Consider the following 17,138-nt stretch of genomic DNA (forward strand, 5'->3'; position numbering starts at 1 on the left):
CAGACATGCTTTGCCGCGCTCATTGCCGTCCCACAACCATATGAGATTATCAATTACAGGTACAACGCCACGAGCTGGATCACTATGTGAAGCGCGCGATCTTGTACCTTACCCCTGGTATCACCCTGATTCTAGCCATCATAAAGTTATTACATATGTACATGTGTCGACTGACATGATACTCCTGCGGCGAGTTGATAAGGATATTGCTTATTTCACCTAAAGTTACATGATTTGGTTACATCGCCCAGATACCCATTGCGTTTGTGAAGCGAACACAGACACAAGTTTCAGACGTTTCTACATGTGAAATTGATAAGGAAGGTGGAAACAGAATGACACAGTCCACTAGACTATCAGACAGCGCAATACCATACCAATACCATTATCCCCACAGAAGCCCCCCTATCCAGTCATCTCCCCATCTACACAGCAAAATCCAGCATAACACCCTCACTGTCGCTCCCCTCACCACCAATCCCAGGCAAGCTAGCAAATGAATCTTTGAACACAACCTCACCACGCACCATTCTCCTCAGCCTCGCCGCTGCCCCAGAGTCCTCACCATCCAACTCCCTCAACCGCTCGAGCACACATGTCGATGTAGGGCTGCTGACCGGCAATGCCGCTCTGGGATGGGAGATAAACTGACCAAGACTAAACGGCAGCGAGCGAGGCGATGGTGAGACAAGTCTACCCACAAAAGGATGCTCTTGCGAAGCGGAAAGGGAGAGTGGTGATATCATGTCGTCTGATGATCGTTGCGAGGGGAAGGGGAAAAGCCTTTTGACGTGAGATGGTGACGCGCTGTCGAATTGCTCGATATTGGTTTCAAAGGGGATGGCATTGCGTTTTTGCGCCGCAAAGGGGTTGTCGGGACTGAATGGCCGGAGAGGAATGGGAGAGTGGACATGCGTACTATAGTCTGAAGATTCATGACACGGTATTGGCGGTGTTATTGGTCCTGCGGCGTCCTCGAAGCCGTCCCCGACTCCGCCATTAGCACCGTCGAAGAGCTTGGCCATGGGGTTCCGACTGCGCACGAAAACTGACTTGCGACTATCCGACTTTGTGAGAGTAGGGGGCGTCCCTTTTGCGGCGTCACGGCCCCTCTTTCTGTTGTACAGTGCGGATACCGGACTGGGTGTGTCTCTTCCACTTGGCTCAGCGCTCTTTACATCGGCCTTTTTCACTGATGTTACTGAAGCTCGCGAATCGATATGTTCGAGCACAATCCGAGGGCTGTTGAGGAGAGATGGCGCAGATAGTTCGATATCGAAGTCAATCCAAGGTGCGACATCCCGGATGTTAGACGTATTGCTGCGGTTGCTGCTGTCGGTTGAGTCTGCGTCCGCCAATGGATACGGATCATCCGAGGATGGGTCATGTGTGTACTGTGTTTGCGTCGGGACTTCGAGCTTGTTGTTACTATCCCACGTGAAAGGATTCAGCTCTAGGTCTTTGGTAGTCATGGGAGAGATCACATCTGCTGACTCGGCAGGATTCTCCTCAGGAATACTGAAGCGAGGGTGTTTGAAAGTCGTCTTGCGAAAGTTTGATATGGGAGAGCTCTCGACAAGTGCTTTCGGTGTAGTGACCTTCCTCAGTTGTGGCAGTGAAGGCGAAATCGGAGGTGCTGCCTTGGTAATCCAGTGAACACCCATTTTGACAGAGTCCGCCGTCGGTCCGCTGCGTTTGCTCTCGCGATACACTCGACGAAGGCGCTTGTACTCCAGATAGTCGTCCACTTCTACAGCTGTCGGGCGCCTGTTGACCTCATCTGTAGGCACAGGATCCTGCCGCTCGAACCTGATCTCAAAGATGATATCTCCTCGGCTCCACTCACCCACGAATAGATCGGCTTCCTTAGCCTGGCATATGGACCAGCCTTTGACTGCATATCTGATTGCATTTAACATATAACACGACGCATGGATTGGTTTCTTACAAGCCCTCATATCGTATGCCAGCCTTTGGGCCCCATCCATTGTTGTTTCTGTGACTACGGAGTACCCTGATCGGGTCTCTGCTTTTCCTTGTGGCAGCGGTGAGGCGGTATTTCCCCTTGTCGTTCTGCGGTACGCGGTACGTAAAGGAATCCGCTGAATAAGCCTCGACTCTGCCAGTATCTTTGAGAACAAGAGCATAGGCGCCATGTTTATCAAACGTCGTGCCACCTTCGACCGATTCGAGGCCGATGATGCCAGCATGGTACGCAAAGAGCGAGTTGATCCACCATCTACAAGAAGAATAGTGAGTTTGGAAGTTGTGTAGGGAATTCTTGACAAACTCACGCTCCAGCTCGAAAGCCCAAGTTGCCGAGTCTGTGAGAACGCTTGTGTTGAATCTTTTCGGGACAGGTTTTCTGCCATCGCTTGAGAAGTGCCTGGGTTACTTTTAGTCACCAAACATAAGCCAAAGTCATTATCAAAACTTACCTCTTTGGAATACTCAGTAACACTAGCGATACCCTCGAGCCGTCCACCTCTCCCATACAAGAATGGATGTAGGTTACTGAGTGGGCCGAATTTTGCTGCCCAGATCAGGATAATCTTGTCGCATTCATCGCATAGTCGTCCAGGCCACCGGGTGGCAACACCTGAGATGTCCATAATAGCTTTGTAAATGCCTGTCGCTCGCAAGTCCGATGATGTCATATTAGTTGCGTGTCGAAGAGCTACAAAGGTTCCGTGCAAGATCACGACGTCGTCAGGCCGCAGGACATCAGGTCCTTCGCGGGCAACTTCCGGGTCAAGGTCATCGCGAATCCACGTAGCAATGTGTCTGAGTCTGAATCGAGACAGGTCGATATTAGCTGGAGGGGTCTTTGCATACATCGTAGATTCCTTGGTGAGTCAAGGGGATTCGGGCAATGAAAATGTTGAGAAAAGTGTATCAGGGGCCGAAAAGGGTTTCATAGGTGACAGAGTGGATATCGCAGCCATCTTCTTTACTCGACGGGTAGACGCAACTGCCATGCGTTGAGATCGAATTTGAAAGAGGTAGTGAGGTAGTTGCGCGCAATTGCTGGTATCTATTGCTCCTGCAACCTCGATGCTATTCCGGCCAGGTGCACCTTTCCGACCACGACAACCATGGTCGCTTGACTTGACGTACAAACCTCTATGACCAAATCATTTGTGCTCTTTTCTCCTCTTTTTCTTTCGCTCCTTTGTATCATTCTCTACAGACGTGGTTGTGCTCGCCATCTCTTGTACCGCTTCATCTTCACTGAAGCCTTTCCACTCGTCATCTTTGCTAACTGCTACTTCGGTTGATCCGTTCGACGTAGGTACATCATCTCGAACAAGTGCTGCGACGAAGAAACCCATTGTGCCCTCCTCAGTTCCCTTGTCGCATCGAATGCATGATTGCAGAACCTCTTTCTTTGTCTCTTCGTCTACGACACAACTCAACTTATCCTCTTCCCAAACTCCCCGAACGTTCCACTTCTTCAGACCCTCCACCTGACGCTCTCGCTTCAAGATTTTCCATCCGCGCTCCCTGGCAACGGTAGACGCGAGGGCCTGGAAGACAACACCTTCATTTTCTTCAAAGTGGATTGAGCATGTAGAGTAGGTGATCTTGCGTGCTGCGTCAAAACGCATGGCATGATTGAGGATGTGGAGTTGGAATTTTGATAAAGCGGTGAGTCGTTCGGACAGCTTTCCATCCATGAGTGTTTCTTCCGGTGTCGAGTCGTCCAGATCCAAATCCAAAACCGCAGCAGGCTCGGATGCTGTGTCTGTTTCGTCGCCCCGTTTTCGCTTCTTGTTCTTGCTTGTCTTCTGCGCGTGGTCTGCACCGGCCTGGGGAATGGGCAGGTGCATCTTGAGCGCGTCATCTCGCCCAACGATGCCGGTTCCTGAACAGCTGGGATCCAGTAATATGGCGCCGACGTTGGCAAACTCATCCGATCCAGGCTTAGCAGCTATGAAGTCGCTGCTACCTTTCACAGAGACGACCTTGTCCGCTGATGCAAGTTTAACCATCTTCTGCAATGTTCCAGTCCGGACCTTGTCGCGTTCGAAGGCAATGACCCTCTGATTTTGTCGTGAATTACTCTGGCTAGAGACTATTGCCGCTAGGTGTGTCGTCTTGTTTCCGGGCGCTGCACAGCCGTCGATCACGTCTCCGTCATCTTGCGACAGATCTAACAGGTATGCTGGGAAGCAGGATGCCTTATCCTGGAAGATGATCTGGCCACTGGTGTACGCAGATGACCTGCCCAACTCAATTTTCGACGGGAGCGCGAGAAGATTGGGGATGTTTGGATCTCTAAAGTACATCTTCGACGCTCTTGGTGCTAAGAGAACCTCTGAGAGGGTTTTCGCCTCTTTGAATCCTGCAAAAGTAGTCGACAGCTGCTGCTCCAGTGTCGTCTTGAGGGCGTTGACTCGTACCCATCGCGGATGTCGAACGGCCTTTTGTGTTGCGTCCTCTTCAGTATCGAGCTCGCCATTGTTCACGGCTTCCCTGAACGCGGCCAACGTAGCGTGTCCATAGCGTATGCGAGCTTTGGTGAACTCGGCACCTAGGCGGGCTTTGTGTCTCGTAACGGCAAGCTTGAGGACGTGGGTTGCGGGTGCAGCGACACCGTTCTTGGCCAGGAGCAGGTCGTGGGTGAGGAGAAGCGCGAGGATTGGGGTGAGCTAAGAGGAGAGACAAAGGTTAGCAACTTTCAGGTGAATCGTACTGTTTTAATACACTGATCGCGTACCTTCCTCTCCTCAGCCAACAGCCTGCACTTCTCAATTACGTCCTTCAACACAAGCGACCATTTCGAAGCTTCAGCGACAAGCGCGAAGACCTGACCCGGCGAACTCTTTAGATCCTTCTTCTTGTAGATCCGCGACACCAGAGAGCCACCGGTCTTGTCAGGGTTCGCGAGGATCGCTGCGGCCTCATAATAGAGAGACATTGCGACTGCATGAGGCTGAATATTTTTTTGGCGTTGAGCTTGGAGCTAAAGTTAAAGTGGGCCCGCGCCTTCCCCGCGGATCCTCCGCAGCGCGTTCCTGGACCATCATCATCCCTTGCCCCACCGTCGATTATTTCCACGCCAAATAGCTGCCATGGCGCGTGGCAGGAAGGCCAAGATTGGGACTGTAGATCCGCCCTTGAGTGATACGCAAGTCAAGGTACCCCAGGATTTGACACCGTCCATGCGCGCTTCCAATACACCACCTGCATCTGCTCCAGAGAGTAACGGTTCCAAAGCACTAGCAAGTCAGGCTCACCATGGCGACTCGAAGGCTATGGAGGCTACCTCAGGTGTCCAAAGTAAACCTGAGAAAGTGCGGAAGCAACGCAGAAAACCTCAGGCCACTACGGCAACAAACCCTCCAAACAACATACAGCCCAAGACAGCTCAGCAGTCAACAATAGTCACTTCATCCCACGACTCACCACTAACACCGTGTAAAAACAGCATTGCTGTGATAAACCCGGAAAATCAGACAGCATCAGGAGACCCCAAAGTTTCGACGCCCAAAGTAAGTGTCCCAAATATGCCTAGGGCGTCGAGGAGGCAGCGCGAGAAAGCAAAGGCCAGCACGGCATCAACACTACAAGTCGAAACGCAGCCCCAGAAATCTCAGAAGTCTGTAAAAGCTACACCTCCTTTTACACCACGTGCATCCGCTCAACAGGGTGTTGCTTCTTCAACCACAGCAAACCACCCCGTTTTGGGAGTTTCCAAGGCTCTGAAGCCGACGAAAAGTGTTCCAAACGTACCTAAAAGCTCGTGGAAACAACGTCAGAAGGCCAATGCAGATGCACCATCTTCTGCTGCACCAAGCATATCGATCCAAAAAGAGCCTACTCCAACAACAGTGGTAGCTCGGATTGTGCCCGAAAGTTCCCAGAACTTGAAGCCTAATGCAGATGTCGCAAAAGTATCTGAAACCCCCATCGTACAGTGAGTTGTAATCTGACACTGTATCGTATGCACCTGTTGACTATGTCCACCACGAAGGTCGCAGAAGAAGCAAAAGAATGCAAACTGGAAGACGGCGTGGATGACGAGAGACGCCGGCGAGGTTATACAAACCATCCCGTCAAACTCGCTTGTAGTTGCCACTGCCACAGTGTCCTCAGAGTTCGGCTTTGAGGACCTCTGCAGCTATAATTGGCAAGAAAACGGAAGCATCGTTGTTCCAGGTATGCCTCGTGTTCGATGTGTAAGCCTGTGTAGATCAGTATCTCAACTTACAACGATCTCAGGTGGACCTCCTAAATGGGTATATCAACCACTGCCGATCACTTTACTTCCAGATGCTGGTCACCAGTTCGTGGATCAGAATGCCTTCCGTGTCCCGCAGTTTCCGTTCGAGCCCGCTTTCCAAGCACTGTCAATTGTGAAGCCAGAGGCAAAACTAGATGATATCGATATCATTGTCAATCGTAACAGTCTGCGCAAACTACTCGACTTTGCTGCCGGACGACGGCGAGATCCATGGCGTATGGACTTGCATTTGGTCAAGAACACCCTCTTCATTAGCCGCAAGGAGATGAGCGCTCGAGCTATGGTTCGTGGTAACGGCAATTCTGGGTATGGACATAACTTCGAAAAGGCCTTCACCAAACCCGAACCGGGATTGGACGGCTCGAGCAGCCATCATAGGGTTATTCGATATCGTTTTGGTAGCCTCGAGTGTGCCGTAAGGTTTGAAGTAGATGCGTACTACGAAGACCCTGATCTTCCAGATCCTACAGATCCCGCCCAGCAATCACTTGACCAAATTGCCACCACGATGGCGCAGCTTCAAATCAACGAGCCACAGCCGAGCACGACGAAAAAGGGCAATACGCAAGTCATCGTCAAAGGTAACCCCGTCGATCCAGCAAAGCTAGCCGAGATAAAAACGCGCAAACAAGTTAACATCAACGACGCGTTGCCGCAACTCTGGTTTGGGCGCACGCCTTATCTACTGACTGGCAGACACGAAAATGGTGTTTTCGGCTCCATCAGCTGTTCTCATGTTCAACTTCAATTCAAAGCCTGGGAGACAGACAACCAGGAAGCCTTGCGCAAGATGGTCACTCTGCTTACAGATTTGAAGCGTATCGTGCAGGGAATGGATAGGGGGGCCGCAATACTTACGGTGCTTGACAAGGGCGGGCCTCTCCAGATCTTCAAGATGAAGAATGCAACGGGCGTCCTGCCTAAGCATATGATTACCAAGTATTGGACTTTTGGTTCTGAAGGGTAAAGTAACGCAGTTTTTTATAATGACAGACTTATGACAAAGAATATAGCGAATACACCAGAAGAATGAGGGAATAATCAATATGTGTATTGCTAGTTACATTTACGCGATGGTATCTCGAAGTCCACTATAAGAATTCCTAACAGCAAGTGCCGACGAACCCCCTAAAACACCGCACAAAACAACCACGACCTAGCAAAAACCTCGCAGCCAAACACACACCAGGTGAACACAACAACACAAACCCCCCATCTAGCCCCCAGCTTCCCAGCCCCGTAGTCCCCTCGGCAATCCATCCACACTCACTTCTCCGTCGGCACACTCATCGTAGTCTTCAAGTCTCCTTCGGCTGCGGCTGCGGCTCCGGCTCGGGAGCGTCCCCGGGGCGACGCACCGGGCCGCCGATAACGCCGTAGACGCAGTCACGCGGGAGCGGGCCCTCGATCACGTCGGAGGGCAGGTTGCGCGCGGCTTGGCGGCGGCGCTCGTAGGCGCCGTTGTCTTGGTTCCAGGGTGTGGGGCCCCAGGAGGAGGATGAGGATGAGGATGAGGCTGGAGGGGGGAGGGACTTGGCGGGTTCTTGGGAGGTGGCCATTTTGGTTGGTTGGTTTGGGGTGGGGTGGGTTGGTTGGTTTGTTTTGGTTTGATTTGGGATGGGATGGGATGGTAGTTGCAAGTGAGATGGGATGGATACTGTTTCTTCGCATTCTGGGGAAGAGTTCATATATAAATCTCCCTATACTAATATTTGAGCAACCATGGTTCGTTCATGTTGCCTTTGGATGAGACCCGGTTACAACGATCTCCAGGGCTCAGGTTCGTAGGAGCCCATAGGGGTGGGAGTCGTTTTCAAGCAGCAACTCTGGGACGCTGTATGCGCCTAGGCATTGCATCTGGGACGAAAAAACACAGGAAAAAGTGCCGTGAGCAAGTGAGATCTGGCGTATACCAAGAGTAATCATCACGTAAAACCATCACAGCAACTTGATATGTATTTGTCCAACTGTAGGATTTCACTACAGCTCACTCCTAGCTGCGCTCACGAGTGAGCGAGCAAGTGACGAAAAGAAAAGTCCTCCTCCATCGCTTTTGCAGAATACAACGCATTCAAAACAAATCAAAACAACACCAGTCCCCCACCGTAGACCACCAGGCCAGGACTCATGACACAAATAAAACCCCAATACCCAAATCCTACCGCACTCACCCCATGCAGCAAAAAAACGTTTCACCACGCCCAAGCCTCACTTCCGCATCGTGACGCCCCACAACCTCCAATGCAAAGCCGCTGATACGTCGACAAAAAAATCAAGATTCTTGGTCGTCGAGAAAAATATCGTGAACTCTGGGACGATGGATTTGGGCGTCCGAGCTGGGCTAGCTTAGGCTGCAGGCAATGAGGTATCCACGCTTCCCATTCATGAGCGTGTTTTTGATTTTTGGTCGTTTGGTCGTAGGCCGTTGATGGGTATCTGGTATCGTGTGTTTCAATGCGTATTTGGGTCCCGCGACAGTTTGCCGGGGACTCGGCGATGGAAGGGAGGGCGGGCTGGGCAGATGGGCGTCACTGAGTGTGTGAGGGAGGACGGATTGGGAATAACGAAGAGTAAACAGCCATTGATAGCCGAGTAAAAGTGATAAGAAGTCATAGACACATAACTACATCGCTAAGAAAAAGAAGAGGCAATAAATATACAAAATCGAACTTTTCCCCAACACCTCACTCAGCCAGTCTTAGACTTGACAGGCTTCAAGCCATACCACGAGATAACGCCCATACCCGCAAACGCCGCCACGCAGCTAAACACCAACGCGACAATCCCCCTCGCGGTAAAGCCGTCGGGGATCTCCCCCGGACTCCTATTCTCGCCGGTCAAATCCAGCAGATCCACCGTATTCCCGGCAGCATTGCCCTGCGTTGGTACGTTCCCTTCTTTGCAGACGTTCCAATGATCGTCGGGGATTTTGCCTGAAAGCTGCGATTGGATGGAGAGTGGGGACTCGATGATAGTGGCTATCAGGCCTGAGGCGACGTGCCACTCGATGTGGCAGTGGAAGAGCCAGACGCCGGGGTTGTCGGAGCGGAAGCGCAGGACGGTGTGGCCGTTGGGGCGGACGAGGATGGTGTCGCGGCGCATGGGGGTTGTGGGGAGGGAGGTGACGTTGTTGGGGTCGTAGAAGCCGGTATCGTCGTCGCTGCGGACTACTACTTGGAAGGCGTGGCCGTGGAGATGGAAGGGGTGTCTTGGATGAGGTCAGGGTATGTTTGATGAGAGGGAAGGAGGGACTGCTTACTTTCCTGGGTCGTCGTTGTTCACGATGATTTCGACGACTTCGTTCTCTTTCAGGATGAAGGCGTTTGTGTTGTCGCCGTAGATGGCTACGTCTGTGGCATTCTGTCCAGTGGAGAGAACAGTGTATAGCGTTGGAACCTTGGGAGGAACGTATGTGACGTCGTTGAAGAAGGCGCTGGTATGTGTCAACTATCGTTCGGTGAGCATGGGCGTGATACTCACTAGTTCAATCCATCATTCAAATTGTCCATCTTAAGATCTAGAGTAATTGAGTGGTCGACTTTATCGAGAACCTCTTCCTTGTCGTACGGCACCAGGAGGAAATCATCGAACGGCTCAAAGGCATCGATCTCCTTTGGAGCAGGTTTGTCCTTTGCGTCGTCGTACACAAGCCAGCCAGTTGCGTTTGCATTCAGACCATCGGGTACGACGTCGAAAAGGTCCTGATCACATATCGTCAGTATTGCAGGCTCGTAGCTGACATATCCCATGGACAATAACGTACCTCATCCATACTCGCCACAAAAGCAAAGTTGGAGCTTGTATCGTTCTTCGCCGTGATCAAGACGCTGTATCTCTGTGCGGCTGTCATGTAGAGCATGTCCGCATCCATCGGCTCAGTATAGATTCCATCCACCTCTACAACTTGCATGGTATGATCTTCGAACCACACATACTGCGCAGCAAACGCGCCCATGTTAACCATCCTGAACAAGTACGTCTTTCCAGGCTCAATGTTAACAGTCAAGTTCTGAGTGTCGTTGACCAACGCAGCTTGAGGAACAGGCTCCGCGCCAGATGGGTTGGCAATGTTGAGAAAGCCTGCTAGGAGGGGGAGCATGAGGTCATGGTACCAGTCGGAGAAGGTGAGGACTATCTCTTCATCGTATTTGTCCTTGTAAGGATCTTCAGGGTCATGAACGATCAAGGGGCCTCTTAGTCCATCAGGATACTGAGCACGCTGATGGCTATGATACCAATATGTGCCTGGTTGATCGACCTGTAGCTATTAGTACCCACAGTCTCGAGTATCTGGGTCAACTCACTGTGAAGTTGTACGTGAACGAACTGCCCGGAAGGATTGCACACTGCGAGACAGCAATGGGTCCATCCATGTGAGTCGTCCCATTCATGTACAACCCATGGAAATGGAGTGATGTGCTCTCATTTCCAAGAGAGTTCTTGACGTTAACGATGACCTGGTCTCCTTTCGTCGCAACGATAGGCGGTATGGGCCATTGTCCGTTGATGCCCATGACCGGGCGGTTTTGCATACCATCCGGATTTGCGTACGTCCACCCTACATCGAAATCGTATGTGACAGTTGCAGAGTAGGCGACTGAGGCAAGCAGCGAAGCCTGAACGAGCAGTCTTGACAGCGAGAATGCCATCTTGACGTCCGATGAGAGAGATACCAATTCCACAAACCAACAACGGAAACACTTCTCGACTGAGTCAATTCGTAACAACCTGTATAACAAGCACACCTTGCGTCGTACTGAGAGGAAAACCGATGAAAAAGATAAGATGGATTGCAAGAGCCGCGAAAGATCAGATAAGCCCGATGCCGCCCTTCCCCCCAAGCCACAGCCGTGAACGATGAGCAAAAATATCAGATCATCTGCTCGTATCCCGCGGATCCAGAGCTGCCATCAAAGTGGGGTTCGGTCGCGATAGCCAGACTAGAGCCAGACGGTGCACGATCGAAACCTTCGGTGTTGATCAACGGCCCAATAACGCTCGCTGGAGCATGTCACCCTCGTGCTGTTATCGAGCCATCTGATAATCTGGACCCTCGTCGATGCGGGTTTGGGGTAGGCGAGTGGGCTAAGTGGGCGCTAGCCTGCGTGATAAAAAACCTTGTTCTCGTTTGGCGTTCTTGGCTGCGGCGATCGTTGGATGGTGAATGGCTGGAGCAGTGGTCCCGTATGGTATGGTGCTTGCCACCGGCCAAATGCAGATTTACAGGCAGGACGTGGAGGTGGTCCGAAGTGCGGGCTGTAGTTTGCTGAAGAGGATGGTTGGGCAAGGCCCGGAGCATCTGATTAGATCCCGTTCCTGACCATCTCTCCATGATTAGATCCTGTTACTCGTCTCTTCACTCTTTTATCTGATCAATTCATCTGCTCCAGTTGAAGCGTAGTCCTGGTGAACACGTCAAGATGCCAAACGTCTTCGCCGTCTCCGGTAAGTTCCCACGTAACCACACATCACACTTCCACTCACCCCACCACCAGTGTTCTTCATCTGCTTCCGCGAGTGCCTCGAGACCAGCATAATCGTTTCCGTGCTCCTCGCTTTCCTCAAGCAAACCCTGGACCCGGAGCAGAATGCCGCCGCACACAAGAGACTCGTTCGCCAGGTACCAATGTTCGGCCTTTTTCTTCGACTGCACCTAACATGTAGCACAGATCTGGTGGGGCGTAGGTCTCGGTGCTCTCATCTGCTTAATCATCTGCGCTGCCGTAATTGGCACATTCTACACGGCGGGCAAAAACGTCTTTGAGAAGGCTGAATACATCTGGGAAGGTGTTTTTGGCATCCTGGCCAGTATCATCATCACTGTCATGGGCGCAGCGCTCCTCCGCGTGAGTAAATTGCAGGACAAATGGCGGGTCAAGATCGCGAAGACGCTGGAGGACAAAGATTCAGGATTACCCGTTGGCGGACGAGTGAAGAGATGGATGGAGAAGTACGCCATGTTCATCTTGCCATTTGTTACAGTGTTGAGGGAAGGGATCGAAGCCGTGCTGTAAGTCTCTCTCACAATTCCATACAATCGAAATGCTTGACATTAACGGTATGCCAGATTTATCGCGGGTGTAGGCCTTGGACTCCCTGCGACGTCCTTCCCTCTCGCTGTCATCTGCGGACTCGGGGCTGGCGCACTGGTCGGCTACCTGATCTACAAGGGCGGCAACAAGACATCGCTGCAGATCTTCCTCGTCATCTCAACATGCTTTCTGTACCTCGTTGCTGCGGGGCTGTTCTCGAAGGGTGTCTGGAACCTCGAGCAGAACGCATGGGTCAAGCTCGCTGGAGAAGGAGCCGTAGAAGCTGGCGCAGGACCAGGGAGCTACGACATCAGGAAGAGCGTTTGGCACCTTAGCGTGAGTCGACCATTCGCATTTCAAGACATCAGGGGCTAATCTGTTGGACAGTGCTGCTCACCCCAAGATAACGGCTCTGGGGGCTGGGGAATCTTCAACTCGTTGTTCGGCTGGCAGAGTAGCGCTACGTACGGCTCGGTCATCTCGTACAACCTCTACTGGGTCGCGGTCATCATCGGATTTGTGTTCCTTGGCTGGAAAGAGAGCAAGGAGACTGCGGCTCATCAAGCAGAAGTGGGAAGTGATTCCGAGACGTCCAGCGGGCATGAAGTGCTGGCGGGAAAGAAGACAAGTGGAGAGCAAATCGTGGTTGGCACGACAGCAGTGAGGGAAGTCAAGTAGTGGGTCACATCCACCGCCACGAAGATATCCTCATGGGATTAAAAGGGTACATACATTTGCTTGCCTGGTACATGTTAACATGCAAAGGAACAAAAAGAACAAAATATCAAAATCCAATCAACGCACTGTCTCCAACCCCCTGTCTCTCTCCACCATGCCATCCACTCAACGCCCAACAATCCCACCCTACAAAACCATAACCCCCGCAACCATAGCCGCAACCCCAGCCCCAACCGCCTTCACCACACTCCCCGCCCCAGTAGCCTGCGCCGTAGTCTGCGCCGCCGTCGCGCTTGCACCCGTCACACTCGCGCTCCCAGTCGTCTTTCCATTGACAGCCTCCAAAACCAAGCTCTCAACGACCTTATTGTTCGTATCATAGTAGCTCTTAACATCACTAGGCAGAGCGCTGTACCACGCTGGCACGGTAGTAAACGTCTCATACGCGCCGCTCATCTGGGTGACCGCGGCGGGGATGCTGTACGACGCCGTCGCAGCAAACTCAACGAACTTGGATTGCATGGAGGCGGCATGGGAGGCGGCGGAGGGCGCGACGGAGGCGGTGAGCGAGTAGAGGTTGGAGGTTACGTAGGATTCTATGCTGGAGACCCAGGAGCTCAACTAGGCGGTGGGTTAGAGAGGGGGAGATAGTGTGTGGATGGTGTGTGGGGGGCGTACGTTCGCGAGGACAGCGAGGTTCGTGGGGGTCGGGGTCGTGGTTATAACGACAAAGTCTGCGGCTGCTCCTGCGCTGAGGGCGGCGGTGAGGAGGGCAAGGTTCTTGATGTACATGGCTGCGATTTTGAGCTTGTGAGATGTTATGAACGTGGTGTTGAAAGAGTGTATCGAAGTGTATTTCACAAAAAGATGGATAAATGAATGGATGAACGAACGAACGAATGAAGGGATGAACGACAGAGCAAAGCTTCGTAGAACATAAACAGGAAGATCCCTCTCCCCATCTACAACCCATGCCCTCGGATTCGTGTACAGCTTACGCAGTCATCTCATTTCGGTTATCTCATCCCTTGGGAATACAATACAACTCAGCTGGGTATAGTGCCCGTTCGTTTCACGTCTCGGCACTCCACTTCACGGACCCATAATCTCGGGTTTTCTCCCCGGGCGTTTGCTGAGCTGGATCGAAGGCCTGGACCACGATTGGCTCCGCAGATCTGCGATGATCATGGGGAGGAGAAAATATGGTGCTTTGGTGTGAATAAAAGTACCAAGATTTTGCTATGCAAGCTCAAAATACAATCCTCCATACCGTTTGCTAAGCCAGTGAGTAAGCCTTATGTTTACAACGCCGCGTAATAATTTCGTTTAGATGTATTTCTCCTGTCCAAAACGCCCATGTCGTATCGTGTACAATCAAAGGCACATCGATGCCTCGATGATGGAAGAGTCCTCTCGATCAAGGACCAGTCCAGTTCTCCAGACGACCTGCGAAGTTGAGAGAAGCTCAATGTGTGGCTCCAATTCTCTCTTGGTAAGCTGCCCATCCCGCTGCCTTGTATAGCTCAGCTTCCGCTTTGCGGTCTGCCGCACGCACGATGCCTCGTCCAACGATGATGATGTCGCAGCCTTGTTCCAAGATCAATTTGTGAGGAGTGTTATACTGCTGACCGAGGTTGTCGCCCAACTTCTTACCTTCCTGGCCAGGAGGTGGTAATTGACAACCTGGGGTCATTGTGATGAAGTTGTCTTCTGGTTCTGTATTCAGGCTTCGTTGCGCAATAAAGCCCATGACAAAGCTTCGCTTGTTTCTTGCAATGTCCACGGTCGCTTTCTGGTATTCTGGTGTCATAAGATGGCCTTCAGAACTCATCTCGGCGAGGAGGAGGAGAGAGCGGAGGAATGGTGCTTCGCCGAGACGTGCGAGTTTAGCGGTTGTGTCCAGACCGAGACCATCTTCACTAGACACGTTGGGCCCAGGATGGGGTGATATGCTCTCTGTGCGGGTCGAGATGGTGGTGCTCACGCTCACAACGCTTTGTTTTCGCTGGTTGATTGTCTTGATGCTGAGCCGCCTCTCCTCGTCGTATGCTTCAATGGGCGATTCGATCGTTGGGTTTCCCAATGTGTCGTTTGCGTCTTCGTCCTCGTCGTCATCCTCATCCTCGTCGATCCCGTTGATCAGCTGCGTGCGCGGAGAGGCAGAGATCTCGGTGTGTACGGCTGTGTTGTATTTCGCAATGGTGGCTTCCGCAGCCTTTTCCAGGGCGGAGACGATGGCTGGGCCAGGGATGACATGTGCGTTCGTGATGTCGGCCCACAGTGCGATGCGGTGGTATCCCGATGTGTACTGCTTCTGCACAGTTTCTGTTGCGCCTTAGTCAGACACTGTCCTGAAAAGTTCCCCTCACGAGTGCTCCAGCAGAGACATACCGCCAATGTCAGCAAACTTCCGGTCCTCGAATATCAGGAAATGCCTCCGCCTGGCAATCTCTCTCAGGGCTTGTGCTGTCCTGTCGGTCCAGTCGATGACAATGTCGCAGTGCGTCTTGAGCAGGCATATCGAGTCGCCAACATCCTCGGCGAGTTGCAGCAGTTCGGCAGATGTCTCGACGTCGGCAGATAGGCACAGATTTGTTTGCTTGATTGTGATCAGGTTTAGCAGGTACGAAGCCAGGGGTCCCGTGGTAGGGAGGTTGGCGCGTGTGCGGTATGAGCTGGTGAGGGTTGGATGCGACGACATGGTGACTTGCGAAGCAGTCGAGTTTGGTGGTGGTTTGCAAAAGTGACGCGTGTGTGCGCTGAGAAATCGGTGCTGTGGACGCGGCTGTCAAGGCAACATGCAGGGACGAGGGGTGAGGGGCAGCGTTGTCGGCGGACCAAGGAGCGATGGCCCAGAACAAATAGCGTCTGGAGAATTTAAATCTGCGTCCCAGAAAAAGCCACAGGAGAAGTGCAGGAGAAAGCCAAGATATTCCGGAGAGATACAGGTACTACCAAGTAAAGGTCATCTCCCGGTCAAGAAAGCGCGCAGCTGAACAGCAATATCGTGACAACTCTGACGCACGTGAAGGAGAATCGTTGCACGGTGCCTGTCTCTAGCGCATCGTCGATCAGCGTTGCAGTCGGGCCGACACCGCAGTCTCCATATCTCCGCCAATCATATTCCGCCCTGCCTACGGCTCGCTAAGCCTACATACATCTGGGCCGACCTCCTGTACGCCTAATACGCGTCAGCGGGGGGACCGCAAGATCCTGGGCGTCGAGACCTGAGTCTGATTGCGACGTTGGTTTCCTCCTTCGTTGCACTTCTTCACCGTCTCCTTTACAAGTTGTCTCGTATCGCCAAGCCCTGTCATCTCATCTCAACACTAAGCATCTGGCCCTCCAGACTGTCTCTTTCTCTGCCCTCTTGCTGTGCAACCCGCATTGTAGTCAACGCCAGTTCCAGCATCTCTCCTATCGTACCTCGGCTCGGAGACGTCGTGGATCCTCACCTGTAATCCTCGATGCCACAATATCAACCCTGCTAACGTCCAGGGTTCGATAGTCCGATACCGACCGTGCCGCACTGGTACCTGCAGCTCGCGGACGTGTGGCGTCTGCCCACTCGTAGTACCTCGGCCAGGGTACTACATATTCACCGGAGATGCTGCATACCACTAGATTCCTACACGGCGATGCCGATCTCTATATCGAGCGTCAAGATACCGTATAAGTTTACCCACTTCGTCGAATGCTAGCTAGGGGTCAATTAGGCCGAATTTAAACAATCTAATACAATATCTGCGCTAATAGACCTTACTTATTAAATTGCATAACTTAGTATTACTTTAATTCTATCTATTTACTCTAAAAACGCATGTATAAAGCTTAAAAATTATCTAAATTTAAGAGTTATAATAGAACTTTAGTATTATAATTTTTAAGTAGCTTACGTTATAATTAGACTTAGTGTTAGGCACATGCGTTAGGTATTTTAAGCTATTACGTTAAAATATAGAGCGTTTAAATATATAGAGTTAATTAAGTAATTACAGCAATGTTTTAAAGTACTGTTAATATCTAATTTAGAGCGCTAAGCTTTACTATTTTACTAGCTATATACGCGTTTTTGTAAAGTCTATTAATAAACTTACAGACTAGTAATATACTATAAAGTAGTTACTCTAAACCTTCCTAATTCTTTACTATAATACTAAAAAGTACCTAAAAAAGCTAAT

General features: G+C 51.5%; 7 protein-coding genes across 7 annotated transcripts; 2 read left to right on the forward strand and 5 right to left on the reverse strand.

The window, feature by feature from the left end:
• Positions 1-190: 190 nt before the first annotated feature.
• P153DRAFT_411088 (uncharacterized protein) lies at positions 191-2,837 on the reverse strand (the record flags this gene model as incomplete). The annotated part of the gene is made up of 4 exons (XM_033672082.1): positions 191-1,902; positions 1,949-2,239; positions 2,295-2,386; positions 2,439-2,837. The coding sequence occupies 4 exons, from the start codon at positions 2,835-2,837 to the stop codon at positions 426-428; spliced, it is 2,259 nt and encodes a 752-aa protein (XP_033519135.1). The 3' UTR covers positions 191-425.
• A 119-nt stretch (positions 2,838-2,956) lies between these two features.
• Positions 2,957-4,921, reverse strand: P153DRAFT_434979 (S-adenosyl-L-methionine-dependent methyltransferase; the record flags this gene model as incomplete). The annotated part of the gene is made up of 2 exons (XM_033673120.1): positions 2,957-4,652; positions 4,721-4,921. The coding sequence occupies 2 exons, from the start codon at positions 4,919-4,921 to the stop codon at positions 3,135-3,137; spliced, it is 1,719 nt and encodes a 572-aa protein (XP_033519136.1). The 3' UTR covers positions 2,957-3,134.
• A 1,099-nt stretch (positions 4,922-6,020) lies between these two features.
• On the forward strand, positions 6,021-7,214 carry P153DRAFT_301357 (uncharacterized protein; the record flags this gene model as incomplete). The annotated part of the gene is made up of 2 exons (XM_033664380.1): positions 6,021-6,162; positions 6,226-7,214. 2 exons carry the CDS (start codon positions 6,021-6,023, stop codon positions 7,212-7,214), a joined length of 1,131 nt encoding a protein of 376 aa, XP_033519137.1.
• Positions 7,215-8,935: 1,721 nt separating this feature from the next.
• Positions 8,936-10,896, reverse strand: P153DRAFT_379357 (multicopper oxidase; the record flags this gene model as incomplete). Its single annotated transcript, XM_033669860.1, has 5 exons — positions 8,936-9,455; positions 9,507-9,680; positions 9,728-9,948; positions 10,011-10,505; positions 10,552-10,896. 5 exons carry the CDS (start codon positions 10,894-10,896, stop codon positions 8,936-8,938), a joined length of 1,755 nt encoding a protein of 584 aa, XP_033519138.1.
• Positions 10,897-11,508: 612 nt separating this feature from the next.
• P153DRAFT_370658 (iron permease FTR1) lies at positions 11,509-13,155 on the forward strand. The gene is made up of 5 exons (XM_033669090.1): positions 11,509-11,692; positions 11,743-11,867; positions 11,917-12,257; positions 12,315-12,615; positions 12,667-13,155. The coding sequence occupies exons 1-5, from the start codon at positions 11,668-11,670 to the stop codon at positions 12,955-12,957; spliced, it is 1,083 nt and encodes a 360-aa protein (XP_033519139.1). The 5' UTR covers positions 11,509-11,667; the 3' UTR covers positions 12,958-13,155.
• On the reverse strand, positions 13,013-14,085 carry P153DRAFT_126401 (uncharacterized protein). Its single transcript, XM_033662015.1, has 2 exons — positions 13,636-14,085; positions 13,013-13,578 (listed from the first exon to the last, which is right to left on the reverse strand). The coding sequence occupies exons 1-2, from the start codon at positions 13,747-13,749 to the stop codon at positions 13,144-13,146; spliced, it is 549 nt and encodes a 182-aa protein (XP_033519140.1). The 5' UTR covers positions 13,750-14,085; the 3' UTR covers positions 13,013-13,143.
• A 337-nt stretch (positions 14,086-14,422) lies between these two features.
• P153DRAFT_301589 (Orotidine 5'-phosphate decarboxylase) lies at positions 14,423-15,658 on the reverse strand (the record flags this gene model as incomplete). The annotated part of the gene is made up of 2 exons (XM_033664391.1): positions 14,423-15,282; positions 15,349-15,658. 2 exons carry the CDS (start codon positions 15,656-15,658, stop codon positions 14,423-14,425), a joined length of 1,170 nt encoding a protein of 389 aa, XP_033519141.1.
• Between the last annotated feature and the right edge of the window lie 1,480 nt (positions 15,659-17,138).

The sequence above is a fragment of the Dothidotthia symphoricarpi genome (assembly GCF_010015815.1).
Source record: "Dothidotthia symphoricarpi CBS 119687 unplaced genomic scaffold P153scaffold_22, whole genome shotgun sequence".
NCBI classification, from domain to species: domain Eukaryota; kingdom Fungi; phylum Ascomycota; class Dothideomycetes; order Pleosporales; family Dothidotthiaceae; genus Dothidotthia; species Dothidotthia symphoricarpi.

What these genes read in the sequence shown, in the direction of transcription:
- P153DRAFT_370658 (XM_033669090.1), top strand. Translation starts at nt 11,668, where the DNA reads ATGCCAAACGTCTTCGCCGTCTCCG. An exon ending in GAAGGGATCGAAGCCGTGCT is followed by an intron (nt 12,258 to 12,314) that starts GTAAGTCTCTCT and finishes ACGGTATGCCAG; the next exon opens with ATTTATCGCGGGTGTAGGCC. An exon ending in AGAGCGTTTGGCACCTTAGC is followed by an intron (nt 12,616 to 12,666) that starts GTGAGTCGACCA and finishes TCTGTTGGACAG; the next exon opens with TGCTGCTCACCCCAAGATAA.
- P153DRAFT_126401 (XM_033662015.1), bottom strand. Translation starts at nt 13,749, where the DNA reads ATGTACATCAAGAACCTTGCCCTCCTCACCGCCGCCCTCAGCGCAGGA. An exon ending in ACCTCGCTGTCCTCGCGAAC is followed by an intron (nt 13,579 to 13,635) that starts GTACGCCCCCCA and finishes CCCACCGCCTAG; the next exon opens with TTGAGCTCCTGGGTCTCCAG.